Source organism: Tupaia chinensis, unplaced genomic scaffold, assembly GCF_000334495.1.
Source record: "Tupaia chinensis unplaced genomic scaffold, TupChi_1.0 Scaffold149964_1, whole genome shotgun sequence".
Classification (NCBI taxonomy): domain Eukaryota; kingdom Metazoa; phylum Chordata; class Mammalia; order Scandentia; family Tupaiidae; genus Tupaia; species Tupaia belangeri.
The window spans coordinates 930546-931565 of NW_006209805.1; the positions used below are offsets into that span (position 1 = coordinate 930546).

The 1020-nt window shown below is 72.5% G+C and overlaps 1 protein-coding gene across 1 annotated transcript in view; it reads left to right on the forward strand.

Annotated features, from left to right (window-relative positions):
* Positions 1-1020, forward strand: part of NDUFS7 (NADH:ubiquinone oxidoreductase core subunit S7) — a 4668-nt gene that overhangs the window by 3267 nt on the left and 381 nt on the right. Inside the window, exon 6 of the mRNA XM_027769548.1 lies at positions 75-123. Within this exon, the coding sequence (XP_027625349.1) occupies positions 75-123 (49 nt within the window). The remainder of the gene's footprint in view (positions 1-74; positions 124-1020) is intronic.

Sequence of the window (1020 nt, forward strand, 5' to 3'; positions counted from 1 at the left end):
GCGCCCGCACCGCCCCGCACCGCCCCGCACCGCTCCGCACCACCCCGGGCGCTGAGCCACTCGCCGCCTGTCCCAGGTCTACGACCAGATGCCGGAGCCGCGCTACGTGGTGTCCATGGGGAGGTGAGTGCATGGCGGCCTGGTCGTCCATGTCGTGGACCCTCCGGCAGGGTGTGCTGGGCAGCCCAGGCCACACTCCAGCCTCCCTGGTCCCCTGTGCCAAGCACGGTGGCGGCAGCCTCTCAGAGGGCTCCGTCCCCAGCTTTCCAAGTGGCCGTCCGCACCTGCGGTCACTGTCCCGTCGAGGCCTGGTGTGCACGTTACAGGGCCCGGAGCGTGTGGCGTGGGATGCAGGGCTGTGTTCCCAGCACCTCCGTGTGCTTCTTGAGCCTTCCTCGCCCCAGGGGTGGCTCCCCATGAGCTACACAGGCCCCTTCTTGTCCCCGTGGACCTGCCCGTTCTGGGTGTGTCACGGACACGGGGTCGCGCCTGTGGGAGAGCTGCCAGGAGGGCGCAGGTGCTAGCGCTCCGGGGGCTGGGCGCCCAGGCTCAGGCCAGGCTTCCCCAAGGAGAGTCAGGCCTTTCTGCGGACTCCCACCTCGCCCCGCCGGCCTGCTCGGGTCTGGGCTCAAGCCCCGGCCTCTGCGTGGCCTGCATCCCAGGGGCCAGCGGCTGGCCAGGTGGCTCCCCTTGCTCAGCGCCCTGGCGGCTGTGGCCTGTCAGACTGGGCGTTTCGGGTTCCTTCCAGAGGACCCGACAGCCTCAGTAGTGGGCGGTGCGTGGGAGGTCAGAGGCCCATGGCCCGCCCGCCCTGCCCCAGCTGTCCTCACACTGGCCCTGGGAGAGGCCCTGTGCGTCTGGGCCCAGGCCGGGACCCTCCTGGGTGCCACCAAGCCCATCCTCGCAGTCCTCTCCTGCAGAAGGTGGCCGCTGTGCCGGGGGGGCTGTCTCAGCGCCTGGGACGCCCTGCCCACCGGGGCCAGCCGGCGGGGGTGCGGCGGGCGGGGGGGCGGGGGGGGG